The 19,293-nt window shown below is 41.1% G+C and overlaps 1 protein-coding gene across 1 annotated transcript in view; it reads left to right on the top strand.

The window, feature by feature from the left end:
- Nucleotides 1–19,293, top strand: part of cacna1g (calcium channel, voltage-dependent, T type, alpha 1G subunit) — a 310,938-nt gene that overhangs the window by 196,396 nt on the left and 95,249 nt on the right. Inside the window, exons 11-15 of the mRNA XM_084938287.1 lie at nt 4,474–4,625; nt 7,133–7,318; nt 9,615–9,729; nt 11,777–11,932; nt 16,733–16,798. Of these exons, the coding sequence (XP_084794413.1) occupies nt 4,474–4,625; nt 7,133–7,318; nt 9,615–9,729; nt 11,777–11,932; nt 16,733–16,798 (675 nt within the window). The remainder of the gene's footprint in view (nt 1–4,473; nt 4,626–7,132; nt 7,319–9,614; nt 9,730–11,776; nt 11,933–16,732; nt 16,799–19,293) is intronic.

Here is a 19,293-nt window from a genome sequence, read left to right as displayed (position 1 = left end):
AGTAATCTTGCATGATGTCTGAGGAATGTCTAATATACAAGCTGAAACAATAGCAGAGCAGAAACAGTGGGGGAAAAATAATGACCTGAACCTCGGTCTCAAGGCCCAGATGTCTGCAGTCCAAGTCTCACCTCATAAAAAGTGTACTTCTTGTTCTGGCTTATCAACCACATCTATTATACAGCTGGATGTGTGCGTCTGCATGCATGGCTATAAGTGTGAGTCTGTGCAGAAATATGTGCATACATTGTTAGGAGTGTGGGAGTGGAGCTGCACTGTGTGGATTTATGTGTGTGGCCTGTGGATGTGTGCGTGCACATGGCTATTAATGTAACTTTGGAGACGCCTCTTTGCACACTGCACTGAGTGTGTGTGTGTGAGTGTGCTTCTGCATAACTGTGTGTGAGGGCATTCATCTGAGAGAAAACACAAACATCTAAGTGCCCCCGCATTTGTTTACCCCCTTGAACTTTCCGTAATCGTGTATCTATGCGAGCGCGTGCACGAATATGAAGGATTTGCCGCCACCACACTCGTCCCTGTACAAATGAATGGACACAATAAAGCAACGGGATCAAACGAACAGATTGATCTGTGTCTGTGAACACAGAATCAGACACAGGAGACACAAAGACAAAGAGGTGAGATGAAACGGGGGAAAGCTTGTTTTTCAGGAAGCAGGGTTCACTGATAGGAGCTGCGCCGCAGACTGTCGACAAATTATTCTTTTTTTAACAATGTGGCCCTCTCCTCTGTACATGTTCTCCGCCGTGTAGTGTAATACAGCAGCTGTGTTACATGCTGGTGCTCAACCTAAAATGCATAACGAGTGAAAGGGTACAATGCACAAAAACCTAAATATGACAATTTGTTGACCTATTCTCAAATTGCAAAGCACAGGAAATCAAACACTGAAGCCACACTGGTTGCTTGGAATAGCTATGGCAGTTGCTGACTTTTACAAGTTGCACACGTTCTTACTTTCTCACTTTCATTTACTGAACATTGACACGACTTTATTAGTTGGATAAGATAATGTCCCAGAGGTGTTCTACTGGATTTAGGTCAAGCGAGCGTAGGGGCCAGTCATCCTCCAGGAACTGCCAACATACTCTGCCGCACAAGGCTGGGCACTGCTGTGTACCAGGAGGAACCCAGGACCCACTGCACCAGGATTTTATCACGATACCTAATGGGGGTCGAGGTGTCATTGCCTAACCTGTAGAGTCCTGTGTGTCCCTCCATGGATATGCCTCCCAGACCATCCCTGACCTACCACCAAAACCGGCCATGCTGAACAATGTTACAGGCAGCATTACGCTCTCCACGGCTTCTCCAGACTCTTTCACATCTTTCACACGTTCAAAGGGTGAACATGCTCCAGTGGTAGATTCTGGTATTCTATGGCAAATCCCGATCGGGCACCAGTGTGACCAGTGTGTCATTTCGAAGGGCTCTGGCAGTGCTCATCCTGTTTCTTCCCGTTGCACAAAGCAGCAGATACTGATCCTGCTGATGAGTTAAGGACCTTCTACGGCCCTGTCCAGCTCTGCTAGGTATTTGCCTGTCTACTGGTGTCTCCTCCATGCATCTGAGACTGTGCTGGGAAACAAAGAAAACCTTGGACTTCCTAGAGAAGCACAGAAAAATGAATAACACAGAAGACAAATTGGTCATTCAAATTTTTATTTAGCACGTCAGACATACAAACAACAAAATACTACTTCACATACTACATGACACAAAGTAATCTTGAACAGTTGCAGCGCAAGAAACATAGATTTCAGGGCTCTGGGGAAACTAATATCAGCACTAGTGCTGATATTAAGAACAGAAAGTCTGTTTGCACCCACAGCTCAACTGGTTGAATATAAACTGCTTTAGGTTTACCTCTAACTCTAATCTACCAACAGTCAGTGTTGATATTATCAGCTGAAGTCAGTAAAATATGTGCATTATTTCCTTACAAATCTCAAAAGCCAATTCCAACCTATTTTAAAAATGATAATTATAACAAGCACAGTCTGAAAGTTCAAGCTCTGAGTTATGGTGCAACATCAACACTTGGTGTTGTTGGACTGATATTTGCCTCTGGGCCTTGTGTTAAATTCAGGGTCTTGTGGGAAAAATGACTTAATACCAAGCAACAACTTGTAAATGTGTACATGTTGAAACTCAAACAAGCTGTCAACACCCTTTATTGAAGTTTTCTCTTGATGGTGGTTGCTTTTGACTTGTTCTGTTTCACTACTCAGACACGCGCCCAGTGAGTAACGCGATTCATCTTTAAGATTTAAGAAGTTGTTTTTAGCCATTCCTCTCTCAGCATGCTGCCACTGTGTACTTTTTGCACTTTTTTAGCAAATAAAATAGTGACTTAAGGGTAGGCTGAAAAAAGGCCTTTCTGGTTAAAAGTTTTTAAACGGGCGCTCATAACTGTGATCTTTTGCACCCATGCACATGTCTGGCAGTGTACTGAAAGTGTTCTACTTGTGCGTGAAGGAAAAGGTAATGAGCAGGAATTCAATTAGTTACAATCTCCAACCTTATCACAAAACAACACTAAAATCTACGCTCTGTGCCCGTATTCAGGAAATATTCAGATTTGCTCCCTGCAGTCTCATATCAGGGCAAAATTTTTGTAACTTTCTGGCTTTTGCTCCTATTGTAGCAATCAGACTAAAGACTCGAGTGTACGATTGTGTTGGTTTTTACTGCCATTTTAATAATGCATCAGTACAGACGCTCAGAGATTCACAGATTATACCCAACCGGCCCTTCCCTGAGCCTCGTTCTGTGGGAGGTTTCTGTCACCAGGTGCTTGCTCACATTGGCATCAACTGATTGTTGACGTTTTCACTCTCTTATTGTAGGTTCTTTAACTTACAATATAAACTGCTCTTAGCCTGACTGCTGTTGCATTTTGGCTACAATATAAAATGTAATCGAATTGAATTTTCTTCTGGTTTTGACCAGAAGTTCTCCTCCTATAGTTCCACCTACATATAAGTGCTATATATCACACTTTACTTTTCAACTGACCACTTTTGTTTTTTACATCTAAGGACTTTCTGCCTTATTAGGATTAACACACACACACACACTGACGAACCAATCTGTGGTTCTGTATCTACTCTGGCATAAGATTGGAGGAGCCAGGGATTGAACCACCAAACTTCCAACTGGTATTTGACCTGGTCCATCTTCTAAGGCAAAACCGATCCCTGCACATGCCCTCAGTACAGCATCTCCATACTAGTCTAAACAAGAAGCAAGTGTGGCCAAGGATCGAACCAGGTCATTATAGACTCCATTCAAAGTCTGCCAATAGATGTCTCCAAGTTCTGCACACTGGAGGAGGTGAATTCTTGTCTTTCCCATAGTTTGACATGAAAGCAGTGTAACAATACCAGCAGTGCGCATATTTCGAAGTAACCGATTGACTTTGCTGCTTAAGGGCTCTAGACAAACTGGTGCCACGATTCAGCACGTGGATCTGTTATTCAACTGGTGATGCTAATCTCTGTCTCCTTTTCTCTGTGTATCCTTGCTAGTGTTGTGTAATCGCTGCTTAAACAGTCATGGTGTGCAGTGATTAGTGACAGCCCACCAGGACGGGCCTTAATGACACACAGTGTGTTTACATTACATTGCATTACCTCCTGGTTCAGCCGGGGGATTATGTTTCTGCTGGGACGATGACTCTATTTATACCCACACACACACAGACACATACACTTATGATAGAGAACGTAAAAACCCATTTTGGGCCTTCAACACCTTCTATTCTGTATGTCATGTCCGTGCTACGGATTTGTGTGTGTGTGTGTGACACCACGTTTTGAGCTGTGTAAACTGTTTATTGCATGGAGATGAAAGGCCTCATGAAGCCTGTCTGGGTTGCTGCACAGGCCACAGACACACAACATCGTTCTGCCTCTTTTCTTCCCAATAATAATTACTGATACCCGCTATAGAAGTCTGATTTACATAAAGCGTCACATTTGGATGTGCCGCGCCTTTTACCTTTGGCTCGCAAGCTCTTTCCCTTGTCTGTCTGCTTGTTCTCATTGCCTGTTTTCCCCTCTGCACTCAGATGCTTACAGACACACACACACACCATTTGATTGATCGAAATGTGAGCGGCAGTCCATTTCTCTGATGAGCTTTGAGCAGACGTTGCATGTCAGCACTCCAATCGGTGTGCTTGTCCCAGTGGAAGATAAGGACGCTGTACATACATGCATTTATGATATATATGGTGTAATGCGTGTGTGAGAGACAGAAACTGTGACCAATTTGTCATATTTTAGTTGCATTTAGTCTTCAGCAATTGCCTTTTACTCATGTGATACAGCAGATGTTTATTCTGTAGTCATACAGTCAACTTCTGATCATCTTCAGGTTATCCTGAGCTGCTTCCTCTGTAATAACACATTAATTACTCCCTTGTTTGTCTTTCTGTCTCTTCAGCCTGAGGAGCTGACCAACGCCTTGGAGATCAGCAACATCGTATTCACCAGCCTGTTTTCTTTGGAGATGCTGCTGAAGGTTTTGGTGTATGGGCCCTTTGGCTACATCAAAAACCCCTACAATATCTTTGACGGCATAATTGTGGTCATCAGGTGAGGACTCGCTCTCTGGCAACAGGAATGCCCTCAAATAAAACACGTATACTTTTCTGCACTCGGTTTCTATATTTAAAAGGATGCCACTGGGAACACAAACCCTGCTCAGTGCAGTGAAAACAAATTCAACTCCCACATGAATTCTTCTATTTTTGTGCAGATCTCATACGGTGTCAGATCTTCAAACTAAATGTAATAAAATACAAAACGCAACCTGACCGAATGAAATGCACAGCCTTCAAATAATGTTCATTGAAGCAAAAAAAAGAAAGGAAAAAGAGTCCCTGACATCATTGTGGTGGAATTTTGCAGCCATATCTTTTCTTTGTTTGCTCCTGACGTTGACCTGGTCATTCAAAAAACTGCATTTTTATCACCTATGCTGTGTTTAGAAACTGCATGCTTTGGATCAGTGATTTGGTATTTAACGCGATTCTGAAACCTGTTCTTCAGGATTTCCTGTTAGAGACCAGAGTTCGTGTTTGTCTCTGTCAAAAGATCTCTGCCTAGATCCAGACCCAGTTGACCTTTGGGTCTATCTTTTTGTTTTCTTTACCTGTGTTTGGTAACTTTTGTCTACATTTGTCTGTGAAGGTTCTCAGTCATCCAGGTCATACATTGTCCTAAAAGAGGGTTTCAAGGTCATCTGGGTGCATTGTGGCAAAATTTAGATGAAAGGTAAAGTTCTTCCTTTACCTGACCACTCTGCAACTGAGTGGGCACAAATGGCTGCCCTTCCCGCAGCCTGATATTTTCAGAGGTCTCTTCCTGTTAAAAGGGAGTTCTTCTTTCCCACTGGCGCCAACTGCTATCCATAGGGGGGAGTGGGATAATGATATTTAGAATTTTCTCTCAAATATTTTAAGGCACTTACCTGTCAATAAAAAAGCACCATTGTTGTGAATTGGTGCTACATGAATTGAATAGAAAAAAAGGTCTTTTCAGTGTTTTCCTTTTACCTTCGCAGTTGCTGTGGTGTGTGCGCCAGTGTAAGAACTAAACAGGAGGTTTCTTATTTAGTTTCGACATGTTGGAGAAGGGAACGTAATCAGCGATGTGATCCAGTTGCTAGTCCGGAGAGACGAGGTTGTGTTGGCTTTATTATTGTTTCCCAATCTCTCAATTTCGGCCCTGTCTTCATATCGAAACATTCATTCTGAATTCCTTTATCCCTGGGAGAAAGAAATCAGAAAGTTTAATTCAGAAAAGGTTTTCTTTCAGTCACGTAAAAGTGCATTTATTTTATTTTATTTTTTAAAAAAGCTGAAATGGAGAGAAAACACTTTTTTTTTAAAAAAGAAAAAGAAAAAGAGAATACTAGTGTGCTTGTAGTTCTGGCTATTTTGATGGTTCTGAAAAATGATGAATTGGTTGAACGGGATTGGTTGTCATCAGGCCTCGGTGTGTCTAGTCCAGCTGCAGGTTATCAATGTAGAGTCGTAGTTCTTTGGATATATTAATCCAGATTTCTTTTTCTTTTCTTTTTTTGTTTTTTTTACACAAACCCACTTTGTATTGGGTAACCTTAGTCCTCCAGCACGCAATTATCACTTAATACTTTTATATATAAAACTGTGCATCACAACATTAAATTAAATTAAATATAAAACAGTTTCTTATGTATCAAAAACTAAAGACATTAGTAGAAAATCTAATACATTTTAAAGCACTGTCTGTGAAGATTTTTTATATTTATCAGTAATACCATATTTAGGACTTAGGAAAATAAGCCAAATGGGAGTTCTTCCTTTCCACTGTCACCAAGTGCTTGTTTATGCAGGTTTGTTTGATTGTTGGGGTTGTCTCTGTATTGTTGTAGGGTTTTTACCTTACACTATAAAGCACCTTGAGGTGACTGTTGTTGTGATATGGTGCTATATAAATAAAATTAAACTGAATTTAATTGAAATTAATTTTATGTACAACACTAAACTGGAGCTAGGCAAAGGTATAGAATAGTGTCTGGTAATCTCATAGTGGTGCATCAAATTTTTCCTTCACCTGGAGGTGGAGACCAAAACTGAGCTAAAAGGAGACAGAGCTTGTGTTTAAGTACATTTTCACACATAAATTTCAGATCAGTTCAGGAGGATAAAGCTAAGATATTTTCTACAGTTATGTTATGTTATGTTATGTTATGTTATGTTATGTTATGTTATGTTATGTTATGTGTTTGTTTACAGGTTTCTCTGCTGATCCAAAGTGGCCAGAAGAATAAATACTTTCATTCATTGATTAAAACAAAAAATCTTTTTTAAAGAATTAAAAAAACAGCAGCACATTTTCACCATTTCATAACTTACTGAAAATGTTATTCTTTGTAGAAAATGATTGTGCAGTGCTAGACCATAATTTGTGTCAGTGTGGTCAGGACCACATCTGGGAACCCGCAGTGTTTAGAGAAAGTGAAAAATTGGGTTTTTGCTCGCCTGATGTGAAGACAGTTCACTGGAATTTGGACCTTACGTGAATTATAAATGTGTTTTTGTCTTTTCTCCGGACAGCGTGTGGGAGATCGTGGGACAGCAGGGTGGGGGTTTGTCGGTGCTGAGGACTTTCCGGCTGATGCGCGTCCTCAAACTGGTCCGCTTCATGCCGGCCTTGCAGAGACAGCTGGTGGTGCTCATGAAGACCATGGACAACGTGGCCACTTTCTGCATGCTCCTCATGCTCTTCATCTTCATCTTCAGGTATTCTTAGGGGGAGAGTGAGTGAGTCAGGCTGAAAAAATATTTATGTTTCAGTCTTCCACTTGTTTAAACAGTAGGGGAGGTAGGCACCACTCTATTTCTCAATTCTAATGGAAGAATAACATCAAAAGGGGGAAAAAAGTGTTTCAATCACTGACCGTGGAACTGAAAAGAACAAAGGCGATGAATGAAGGTAAACTGGTAAATCAGTACACGATAACTTCTGTGTGAGAAGCAAGTAGTGTTGAGAGCGACAGGAACAGTGAGATGATTTAATCGGGGTGAAAAGACTAAAGTGATTCCCTCTTTCAATCAGCATTCCATCTTTCTGGCTGGTTAGACTTTGTGGCTGAGCCCAAAAAACCCACTCAATTGTTAAATAAGACACTAAATGCTTCTCTGTGTATTTCAGACCCCCACCTTTATTTAAGAGGGAGTGTTACGACTAAAGGAGCATGTCTCTGTGTGTATCCGAAGAATTTGCTGCTTCATTTCAACAGCTTATTGAGATTTGAGATTTGTGCCCTCACATACACGCGTGCACACAGACGTTTCAGTACACAGGCGCGCACACACAAATACACAAAGTTCCAAGGGCCTTGTATATGCATAGATAAACAGCTCTTGATTTGAGTGAAGGCTTGCCAAGTTGACGCAGCGGAGGCCTGTTCATTGATCCCTCAGCTCCAGTTGAGCTTCAGTGTCTGTTCCTGAATAAAAGGCAGACTGCGGTGCCGACTCACTGCTGCTTCATAATAATAACACCCCCGCTTAGTTGTTACATGTAGCTTAGCTTTCTTTGTCTTTATCCCCTCTGCCTTTCATAGTGTTGCCTTTGCTTTGCTGTGCCAGTCTACCCATATTTAGCTGTGTCACTGTATATGCGCTACTATACTATTTACTCTTTACTACAGTTCTTCGTGTGGCTGCAGATAGAGCTTTATATGGGTATATGTTTGGAGTTTCTCATTCCACATGTTGTCATGCTACAGCCTTTTTCCAAAATTGATTACATTTATTTTGCTCAACTTAAAATTCTACACACAATACCAGATAATGACAAAATAAAAAGAGATTGCTTGAAATTCTTGCAGATTTATTAAAAATAAAAACAAAAATATAACATGTGCATAAGCATTCACATCCCTCGCTACAGGGATGGTATTAAGCAGATCATGAGTGGTGCCTGGTTTCCTCCAAGCAGACATTTTTCACATTGCCATTATGGGGCATTGTGTGTAGAATTTTAAAGCGGAAAATGAATTTAATCCATTTGGAATATAACATGATAGCATATGGAAAAAGTGAAGTGCTGTGAATAGTTTCTGCTCTGTAGTAGAAACATGTATTCCTTTATTTTTTTCCCTTCAAAAAGGGAGTTGACAAAAACTATGACTGCTTTTGCAAACGTTGCTTCCCCCATGTGTCACCATTAAATTAATTATTTACATTTTCTTAACATGAGAATAATCCAGGGAAAACTGATAATCCTAGATAATGGATATCCCAAATCTATTCTGTATGCCATGATTGGTAATCAAACGGTTAACGTAAAAAGTGGAGGCAGGAGCAACCAGCTAGCCTGACTCTGAATACCTTTAGATATGTTAAAAGAAAATCATGAAAGGATTTTAACAGCTGTGCTGGAAAGCTGAAAGTGGAAGAGGAATAATAATCAGAGGTTCTGACTGAGGCAAAAAGTGTTAAGTGTTGTGGAGCACTGCTCTACTGTGAAGTGATGGGGTGCTATGCTAAACTAAGCTAATCCCCAGTTAAAGGTGCATACACACCGGTGTAGCTATCGTCTTATGCTTGTAAATGTCTTAAACTACTCCTTAAAGTTCCAAAGTAGAGGAAATCAGTCAGCATGTGAGTAATCTTCTGAAAAAATAAATAAATACATGAGGTGTCATTGTTGTGGGTTGTGTCACTCTCCATGGTGCTGAATCCAGTGAAAGCACTTCCATTAGCATTGTTGGTCAAGAGATAGGGTAATAAAGTGAATGCTACCCAATCAGGGGCAGGACTCAGTATGTAATATCACCTCTGCAACTGTCTCAGGTCAGTATATAGTTTTATTTAAGCTTTTGTATGACTGTAGCTCTGTTTATCCTCCGCTTTTTTCTTCTTTTTTTCACAGGCAGCAATAATAATGGGTAAACATGTCTTTTCAACAAATAATTTCTGTTTATTTGTGTGGTATCTAAGGGTTTGCTGTGATGTAAACATTTATCCCTCCTTTTCCTGTTTGTTTTTTCCTGTCCCCTCCTCCCTCCCTCCCTTCCTCCTGGGTCAGTATCCTGGGGATGCATCTGTTTGGTTGTAAGTTTGGGTCAGAGAGAGACGGAGACACTCTACCAGACAGGAAGAACTTTGACTCTCTTCTCTGGGCCATAGTGACTGTCTTCCAGGTGAGCTTGTCTTCTCTTCCCCCTCTTCCCCAGTGCTGTTTAGTGGTGCTCCAGGCTTGTTTGTTCCTCACTGCTTGTTTACAGTCACCGTCTTGAAACAATAAAAAATAAGCAGCATGAAGAAATTACAGTATGCATGTTCATCAGCTGCCTGTTTAATCTAACTGTACCTGTCAGAGTGGTCCCTCGAGCAACTAACCTCCAGTAAGATCTCCTTGAGTCTTGGTGATGACTGAACATGCCCCTGTTCAGAGCCTGAAAGACCTCTTCCTCCTCCTGAATAAATAAAATCTATCAACCTCTTCCCCTATGGCCCCCCTAGACCTTTTCTGTCTTCATCATTTTCTTCCAGTCATCTAATTTCCCATTTCTGGCTATCTTCTATAGCTTATGTAGGCTTGTGCTTTGCATTATGTCACCTTAGATTCATGAATTAGCCGTAACTGTGGGGGTCCAGCATATATCACTCTCAATATAGTAACCATTTATTATTCATCTGACTGGCTGTAAGATGTATGCATATTTCTCTGTACAGACCATTGTACTGATGTGTCCGTTCCCATGGAGAGCTCAAGTGTATCTTCACTGCTTCAATCTGTTGAACAGAATGATGAAAGTTTACGTTTTAATGTTGCGTTTTTCTAAACTGAAACATTATCCTTCAGCACACAACTTCCTAAATTCAGCAAGTTTTTGCCGTACTGCCGCACTTCACTGAATAAAGATGCAGAGATTTTGTTAAAACCACTTCTTCTATTGCAGCTAAAAGCTCTGCTGTTAGCAGGTGAGCCTTTGAGCTTTGATTAATGGCAAGAATGAGCATCTAATGCATTTCTTTAACTGATCTGTGTTACTACGACCAGGAATTTAAAAAACATAGATAGGGGAGAGAAAAAAAAATCACAGTTACTTAAAATCTGCATATTCTCATAATCAAATATTGCTGCTCTGTCAAGCTGTGAAATCTCACAAGGTGTTCTTTGGTGCTGGTACAGTGGCGCTGGTTAAGGACTCTATTTACACACATGAAGCTAAGTAGGTACTAGTAAAAATGGGCCATTACTAGTCAAATAAACATATTCTTGGGTCCTAATCAGAGAAAGGCTGAATGCAGTCTAAAGCAGAATTGAGAAAATACTGCTAGTATTTTCAAAATATGTTTTTTTCTGATTAACCAAAGATTTAAGTGTATTTAGACAAGGGTAGTCAGGAAGGAAGGTCAATGAGACACCAACGTCAATAACCAGACAGGGAGCGAACCTTCAAAATAAAACAGGAAGTATACTGAAAGAGAGAGTCACGGACAAAAAAACGCAATGAGACAGGGACAGAGAGAACAAGGAGGCAAAGATAAAGAAAAAAGATAAAACAATACAAAGAAAGAAGGAAACTAAGCATTTATGATGAAAACCTTTTACAGCCTTACAAAGACTTTGAAAAAAGTCCAATATTTTTGCCAGCAGTACACAAACAATCCAGCTACAGCAAACAGGTTTCAACTTCTAATCTTTACTAGTTACCATTTACTGCACGTTACAGTCTACATATGTTGTTTAAAAAAAAGGCTTAAATAAGTATCTCATTAACCTTCCAGGGTCTAAATCATCATCAGCTGTAACTCCAATCCTAGCCAATCAGAATATACAACTTTTGTTTTATTAAATTGATCTCTCAAGTCTACACAATCAGGGAAGAAATAAAATTACCTTTCTGACTGACATGTGTTAACAAGTGTTCAATTTATTTTTCTCAGAAAAGCCATTTAGCCTCTCTGCTAAATATAGTTAGTGTTATCACCAATTACAGCTTATACCTTAGAGGATTAACAGGTAAGTTCTTGCAAAAATGCAGTAGAGGGGGAAAAATGTTTGTTTGTCAGCAAAATTTGTCAAAAAATGCCGAGCTGAATTGTACTGATCTTGGTAGGGGCGTGAAGTATGAAGCATTATCAGGACCGGTGAAGACTTAGACCTCACACGGGGAAATTTCTAGAAGAATTGCTCAACAATACTTTTACTTATAAGCGCCTCTCTTACTTTCTCTGCAGATCCTAACACAGGAGGACTGGAACAAGGTGTTATATAACGGCATGGCCTCCACTTCTCCCGTAGCTGCGCTCTACTTCATCGCGCTAATGACCTTTGGCAACTACGTCCTCTTCAACTTGCTTGTTGCCATCTTGGTTGAAGGGTTTCAGGCAGAGGTACAACTAAATTGAAGTTAAATTATTGGGCTGTATCTTGTCAGATTGTTTCTCTTTTAAAGCTCTCGATGATTTGATGTACCTTGCTGTCAGATCTGTATTTGTTTATATCTTTATCTACATAGCACAAGAAAAAAAAAATAAAGGAACACTTTTTAGTCAGTTAAACGTCTGGGACATTGATCTGGTCAGTTAAGTAGCAGACGGGGTGCACTAGAGGGGCAACAATGAGACAACCCCCCAAACAAGAATGGTTTTACAGATGAAGGCCACATACATTTTTTTTTTTACTCCTCATATTTCCTGACTGTTTTTTCTTCATTAGTTTTGCATTTGGCCAGGGTCAGTGTGTGATACTGGACCCTATAGAGGTTGCACAGGTAGTCCAACTCCTCCGGGATGGCACATCAATACGTGCCTATACCAGGTTTTCTGTGTTTCCCAGCACAGTCTCAAGATAATGGAGGAGACTCCAGAAGATAGATAGTTACTCCAGGAGAGCTGGACAGGGCTGTAGAAGGTCCTTAACCCATTAGCAGGACTGGTATCTGCTCCTTTGTGCAAGGAGGAACAGGATGAGCACTGCCAGAGCTCCAGCAGGACACTGGGGTGAATGTCTTTGACCAAACAATCTGAAACAGACTCATGAAGATGGCCTGAGGACCTGCCATCCTCTAGTGGGCCATGTAATCACTGCCCAGGCACCATGGATCCTGATTGGCATTTGCCATAGAATACCAGGATTGGCAGGTCCACCACTGGAGCCCTGTGCTTTCCACAGATGAGAGCAGTTCCCCCTTAGAACACTGAATGATATGAAAGAGTCTGGAGAAAAAGTTTGGAGAACATTATGCTGCCTGTAAAATCACTCAGCATGGCTGGCTTGGAGGTGGATGGCCAATCCATGGAGGGATGCACAGGCCTCTTTAGGTTTTGGCAATGTCACCCTGACTACAATCAGCTATCAGGATGAAAACCTTGTACCCATTCTCAGACCTTGATGCAGTGGGTTCTGGGTTGCTCCTGGTGCACAACATAGCTCAGCCTCATGTGGTGAGAGTATGCAAGCAGTTCCTGGAGGATGAAGGAATTGATACCTTTGTCTGGCCTCCACGCTCACCTGAACTAAATCCACTAGAACACCTTCGGGATATTATATTTTGGCCCATGTGATACCACCAGGCTTCACCACAGACTGTCCAGGAACTCAGTGATGCCCTGATCCAGATCTGGGAGGAGACCTCCAAGGACCTGGGAGGCCATAAAAACTACTGACTGCCATTTTTGAGTTGCTGCATTGAAGCTTCAGCAGAATGGACTAGCCTGCTGCATCATTTTTTTTCCATGTTGATTTTTAGGGGGTCTTTGAATTAAACCCTCTGCAGAATGATAATTTTCATTGGCATCAAAAATTGTGGCATCCCTTCACTCGTAACACATTGCCCAGACCTTATCAGTACAGATATCCAGCATGATTTTGTTCCCCACTGAGATCTGATGTGTTTAACAAAGTGTTCCTTTACTTTTTTTGAGCATTGTATTTTTTATGTAGTTATTTTGAAGCCTTTGCTTTCATGCTTCATATTTTTCAGTGCAGGACCACATACCTCAACAAAGAACTAATTGTATAAGCACTAACAAAACGTACCTTTTCTTGCACTCGTTGCAGCGGGTTATGTGAGGACACAGGGTTACGCATAGCAATGCAGTATTTCATTTTTCCTGTCTCCCCTCCGTATTCATCTCCGTTTCTTTCTTTTCTTTGCTGTCAGCCACTTCACCTCCTACGCTTTCCCACTATCTCAGCAGTCATCCTCATTATTGTTCTGCTTATTTGCCAGCGCCATAAAGTACATCATAAGAAAACTATGTCCGCTAGACCAGACTGTGCATCAGCCCACATCACCCAAATCCCCCTATTTTAAGTTTCATGCTCGGATATGTTCTCGCCCCCCTTCTGAATCTTCCCCCTTCTTATTGCGAATTGTTTATTGTCATAAAACAAAGGTGATATGTTGTCTGCCACGGTGCTGTGTTTGTGAGCTCAGATAAGAGCAAGAGGCAGCTGGGGGAAACAGTCACAGGGCCACAGGAAGAAAGCAGCTAAAACTCATTGAGAGACCACTCTTCAGGTTTCAGCCAATGTTTTATTTGAGACAGATCGAGTGAGTCAGAGAAAGAAATAGAGGGTGAGAGTAAATCGCACAAGTATCCAGTCTATCCCCACCTAGCTGCTTGTCTCCTCCTCTCTCTCTCTCTCAGCTTTTAAAGGGTGACAACACCTGTGCTTTGATCGCTGACATTCTTTAGCTCTCTGAGAGGACAGAGAATAGATGCAGCAAGAAAGGTTGACAGGCTCATACAATATGGATTAATTGGAATGGGCTGCTTTTTCTATTGCACTCATCTGCTATCAAAATATCAAACACAGTATTATGGTGAATGGAATTCCACAGAGGTTTGGGTGCAAATCACCCAAACTGCTTCGGATGAAAGCTGCGGATGGAGGCCAAGAATAAAGTAAATTAATTTGCGTTGGCGTCTTGAAGTCAGATTGGGAATGATGCATTAATCCATCTATATTTTTGCACTTCCAAAGTTAGCGTTTTAACATCATATCAATAAACTATAGGAGATTTTCCCAAGTGCAAGAACCTTCTGAGGATTCCCTACCTGCTTTTCTAGTGGAACAATGGTCTAAATTAACTGACGTTCAGTTTGCCTGTAGGATGTACTATCAGTACTAGTAAGGCTGGAGCAACTGATAGGACAGCACCAAAGTCAAGGTTTTTCTTCTGAATTTGATCTTGTCTGAACTTTAGTTGCCTACTGGAGTAGACAAAATATTTTCTGGGGCTTTCAGCCTTGTTGGAAATACAAACCACAATGTGCTAGTTAGCGAAGGTTCTTGGAGTGTTTTGTTGAAACGCTTACTGGCAGAATTGTTAGCCCTCAAGTTAAGTTGTGTGGCCAGAGTGCTGCTATTTTCTGTTAGATTAAGCATTGTAGTTATTTCTTGCCACCACAGCTGTGGCCATGTAAAAAAGAAAAGCGCTAGTGCGAATTAGCATTACTTTTGCTAGCCAGGCTAGCTAGCCTTTGCTTTCCCAGCGGAATAAACGATTACATCTTCTGCACTGCTATCCAAAAGGGTTTTTTTTTTCAGAGTAATGGTTTTGTTTATCAATCCACTAACACTGACTTATGAGTAATCGGAGCATTAAAAGAAAGCAGCTAACTACAAACGACACACAACGTTAGCTTCTACTGGTGAACAGCAGGTAGAAGCTAGCATTGCTAAATATGCAGCTATCTCTCTCAGGGAGTGATCGGGACAAAAACAGTTTTTAAAAAAAAATATATATACTCACATAAAAACGACATTTGACGACAAACTCTGTACCCTTACTGACGAGTTAAGAAACCTCTCCAGATAGACTGATTGATGAAAGGCAATTTAAAAGATCATACTACTTCAGGATTTGCGTTTAAAAAAATTTTTTAATTTTCCCATAAACGGCTGCTATATCCATTTATGTTAGTAACTATAAGACTGCAGCATATGTTGAATGTTTTGGTCATTAACTAATGTCATGTAAGCCTGATACTGTACATAAGTGCTTATATTTTCTAACACGAAGATAAAACTCAGATTTGTGTTTGTGCTAATGTCATTTTGGAAATGTGAATAAATGTTTACTTAAGTAGAAAAGAAACACAGAGTAGAAAAACAACTGCAGGCTCACACAGTACTACGCACAGCCTACAGCTGTATGAGGAAACCTTTATGCTCTTGTATTCCCCCTCTGCCCTCCTGTATTACTGCAGCGCTGCCGGCGTAATTCTCCCTACCTTCTTTTTTTTTCAGCTTTACATCCTTTTCTGCAAACACTAAGTTTATTTTTAGTCAGCCAAACTTTCCCTGCGTCAGGGTTGCTAGGTAACGGGCACTTGAATGATCTGAGCAAAGCCAGGAGACATGTACGCCGTTGGTGCCAAGTCACACACACACACATACAGCCACATACAAAGAAGTGGAGTACTTCAAATGTCCATATTGCTTTGGAATTAAAGACAGAAGGGAAATCTTATCATGGTTATCATTTTTTGTTATCTTAACTCCTTCCTTTACACCTCACATCACCATACTCATAATCTTCCTGCTCTTTACCATTGTGTCCTTTTGTCAGGTTTTGCCCATGTGTCTGTTTGACAGAATCCAATATCCGCTGCAGAGAATGCAACCAGACCACCTTAGAGAGAGCTTTTAACAGAAGAGAGGGAAAAGTGTTTCTTTCTTTTTATTGCACTTCTCACTGTGACAATAAACATGCATTTGACACCAAAGCACAAACATGCACGGTATGGGCCAGATGCAGAGGAATGTTTCCGTGCCGGTTTCTACTGCACAGTCACGAGTCTGGAGGATTCATGCTTATATGAGGATCATTTTCATATCTGCTTTGTGAGAAAATGATTTCATCACACGAAACATCAGTGGGCTGCCCAGTGGATAAAACACGGCTGTGCATCACCTCTGTCCTGCAGTCCTGACTCCCTGAGCTTTCAGACCGCTGAAGTGCACATGTACGGCTCACGACTGCACACTGCGATCCAGGACAGTTGCTTTGACATGTTCTGTCGCATGGTAAACTGCAAATGTTCCAACAGGCTGAATCTTCTCTAACCTTCTCCTTCTGCTCTCGTCTGCTGCTGTGATTCAACCTCTCACCTCCGTGCCTCTTTTCCTGTGTGTGCCTCCCTCTCCTGTCCGGCTGCACCGATCACTTCCGCTAATAGGAAGTGGCCAAGCGGGAGGACTTGCATGCCCAGCTGAGCCTCATTCAGCTGCCTGTTGTTTCAGGGGTATGTACAGCTCTGCAGCTCCACCTTCCCTTCTTCCATTTAGCTGACTAACCGCCCTCTCGCTCCCTTGCATCAGCTCTCCCTCTCCTCCCCTTCCCCCAGCCCGTACAGAGACTTTATGGTGATGCCTCTGACCTCTCAACAGCTACACCTTGGAGTTCTGTTGCAGAAGCGCCGCTCATTAATGACTGATTGATGAATATCGCCATTCGCGCGCCCCTAACATTTTGCCTACTAAATTAAAAATCCTAATATGTGTAAGTAATAAGAGATGGCTCTAAACACAGCTTGCTCCTAGTGTCTTAAAGGGACATTTTAACCAAATTAGGAAAATTAATTTACTTTCAAACTTGCCCCCTGGTACCTCCTAGTCGTGCAGAGTAGTTTCAATTTTATTCACAGAAGTTTTGAGATCTTTGCTGCTGCCAATCCAATCCAAGAGAGTACTGAAGTGGGAGCTTTTCCAAGGTTAGAAAGGACATTAAACTCTCTTGGCTAAGTTATGAGTACATAAGATGAGCAACTGTGTTAGAAAATATCTGCTTCTCTGATTGGAAAGCAGCGAATAATTCCCAAGGAGAATGTTAGGAGGAAATCATTTGTTCAAATGCTGCAAAAGTCTTTGTTCATAGGGCTGAAGTCTGGGCCAATCTAAGGTCAGGTTGAAAAACTACAATAGAGTTATACTTTTTTCAAAAAAATCAGTCTTTTTATATTTGACATCCTGGTGCCAGGGCTGTCCTGTGTCTCGGTCCCTCCACCGCCCCAGCCTCCACGTGTAGGATTCGTTCAAGATGGTTTTTTACTCATCACTCCACAATGAACGTATTCCCAGGAAGTGATGAGCTCAGAAACAAAACAAAGAAAACATCTTGAGATTGAAAATTGTGCTGCCTGCAGCATGTATTCAAAGCCATTTCCATAAAAACAGACATAAATATATAAGATCGCCTGCAAACACCAAGTAAATACAATGAAAAATCAACATCCCTTCTTTCCTTTGTCATTATCCATAAAAGTCCTGTAATAAATCGTCAGATAATTATAACTGACCATTTATATTTCACAGTAATTATAAAAAACATCTGCAGACTCTCCTGTTGGCTGTATTTTACACTCAAGCTTAAAAGACCATGGAGCTAGTGGTAGATGGAAAAAAGATGTCTTTCAATAAAGACATTTAAAACGAGCAGTTCAGCATACGTAACAAGTCAGCTAATTCAGTGTTGATTCATCACAGCTACATAAGCTGTGTCTTCCTGAGTGAAGAGCACAGAAAGCCAGTTTTAAGTCATCCAAGTGGCCTTGCGGCAAAAGAGCTCCAATATGGCTGCCAGAGGAGTTGTCACATCATCTAGAAGTTCTCTAACCCTGCATGGTGTCTTTTCTGTTGATACTAAGAGCAGCACCGAGGGACTGCTGTGTGGAGTATCTGAAAGACAACATAGGCTTTGTTGTGTGTGTTTTCCTACTTTCTTGTCCTACCTTAAGAGCAGACTCCACATCAGAAAGCTCAACTCCCACCAGCCCTCCACCCGTTCTGTCTAGCCTCCAGATAAGAACAATCCACCAGCTCAGCCAAAAAAATCCCCCCTCCTCCCTGTTCCTGTTTTATCTGGCTGGGCCATGCGGGAGAAACGGGGTGAGTGCTGGCTTTATGGTTGACCCCGGCACAGACAGAGAAATCCAGCCCAACTAAAGGATGAGAGCTAATAAATGGCTTGGGGGAAGAGGATCCAGGTTCTTACACTCAGTGAAATGAATCCTTTAAAAAAACAGATGAATGTAAGTCTTGTCCTCACGTCCTCTAACTTTGCACACTTGAACACTATTCAAACTGATCCAGGACTTTTTATGTGGTAAGACTGTTCTGAGTCCAATATCATAGCTGCTAAAAATTCAACAGCTTACTGGGGGCAAGTCTCAGGCATGACATGGAGAATTTTTGTGGAGTCTGCTCTCTGGTGTAATGGTAAAATCGGTTATTAGTTTTATGTCCCTCTATTTCCCTCAAAGAGCTATTAGTACTCCATAGTTTGGTTACATTCTGCATGCCACCCATATATGGAACAGAGAATCCCTTAAACCCTGTAAGGTGATTTTTTTTTAACTTAATTATTATTCTGTGAACACAACTTAACTGACATGTGTACCAGCATAACAAGTCCTTTCAGGACTTTAAAAACTCTGAAGAATATTCACTCTTTAATTTCAATTGATTTGAAAGGAAAAGTCAGTTTATCATTCAATTTGATTGGCTTTCTGGCAGTGATATTTTTTTCTTTAAAGTCTTTGCTGGCTTTTCACTGTCATTTTTCTTTCAGTGCCTTCCTGTGACTGGCTTGCTCCTTGGAGTTATCATGCCAAGTTTTGGATGAATTTCCATGCTATAAATTTTTGGTACAGACATTAATAAACTGCACTAATTTGAATGAGTAAATCTTTAAAAAAAAAAAAAGGCAGGTTACATAATCAGAAAGAAGTCAAAGAACCCA

This window comes from Perissodus microlepis, chromosome 8 (assembly GCF_051167445.1).
Source record: "Perissodus microlepis isolate ML-2025 ecotype Zambia chromosome 8, ASM5116744v1, whole genome shotgun sequence".
Classification (NCBI taxonomy): Eukaryota; Metazoa; Chordata; class Actinopteri; order Cichliformes; family Cichlidae; genus Perissodus; species Perissodus microlepis.
This window is presented reverse-complemented; position numbering and strand designations above follow the sequence as displayed.